Here is a 484-nt window from a genome sequence, read left to right as displayed (position 1 = left end):
TTTTAAAGAAACTCTCATGTAGAAGCAGGGAAGATATGAGAGTGGTGGTGGTTACTGCTTTATGTTTTGGGGGAGAATATGTGAAATTACCACGTACCTGAGGTAATTCTGACAGTTGATTTCCATCCAACCAAAGATCCTTTAGATGTACGAGAGCTCCGATTGATTCTGGCTAAAACAAAAAGAATAATGTTATGGTAACAAAAATCCAACTTTGTCTTCCATTACGAAAGAAAAAATCCTATTTTCAACAGTTAATGATGGAGTACCACAGAGGATGTCTGTTGGTATTTTTCTAATATCAAGCCCCCTTCATAAGAGCACCCCCAACACTCAACAATGCCAGACATGTCCATGTATGCCCATCATCTCTGATCCTAACCCTCCCTGCCTCCCAATCACAACTCTTTTATTATATACTAGAGGCCCGGTGCACAAAATTCGTGCGGGGGGGGGGGGCCCCCTCAGCCCAGCCTGCACCCTC

At 43.4% G+C, this 484-nt stretch overlaps 1 protein-coding gene across 5 annotated transcripts in view; it reads right to left on the bottom strand.

Annotated features, from left to right (window-relative positions):
* Positions 1 to 484, bottom strand: part of LRRC1 (leucine rich repeat containing 1) — a 92912-nt gene that overhangs the window by 31845 nt on the left and 60583 nt on the right. For all 5 annotated transcript variants that reach the window (XM_005863322.2, XM_014537283.1, XM_014537281.1 and 2 more), the window contains one exon: positions 98 to 172. In XM_005863322.2, the coding sequence (XP_005863384.2) occupies positions 98 to 172 (75 nt within the window). The remainder of the gene's footprint in view (positions 1 to 97; positions 173 to 484) is intronic.

Source organism: Myotis brandtii, unplaced genomic scaffold (genome assembly GCF_000412655.1).
Source record: "Myotis brandtii unplaced genomic scaffold, ASM41265v1 scaffold176, whole genome shotgun sequence".
In the NCBI taxonomy this organism is placed as follows: Eukaryota; Metazoa; Chordata; class Mammalia; order Chiroptera; family Vespertilionidae; genus Myotis; species Myotis brandtii.
This window is presented reverse-complemented; position numbering and strand designations above follow the sequence as displayed.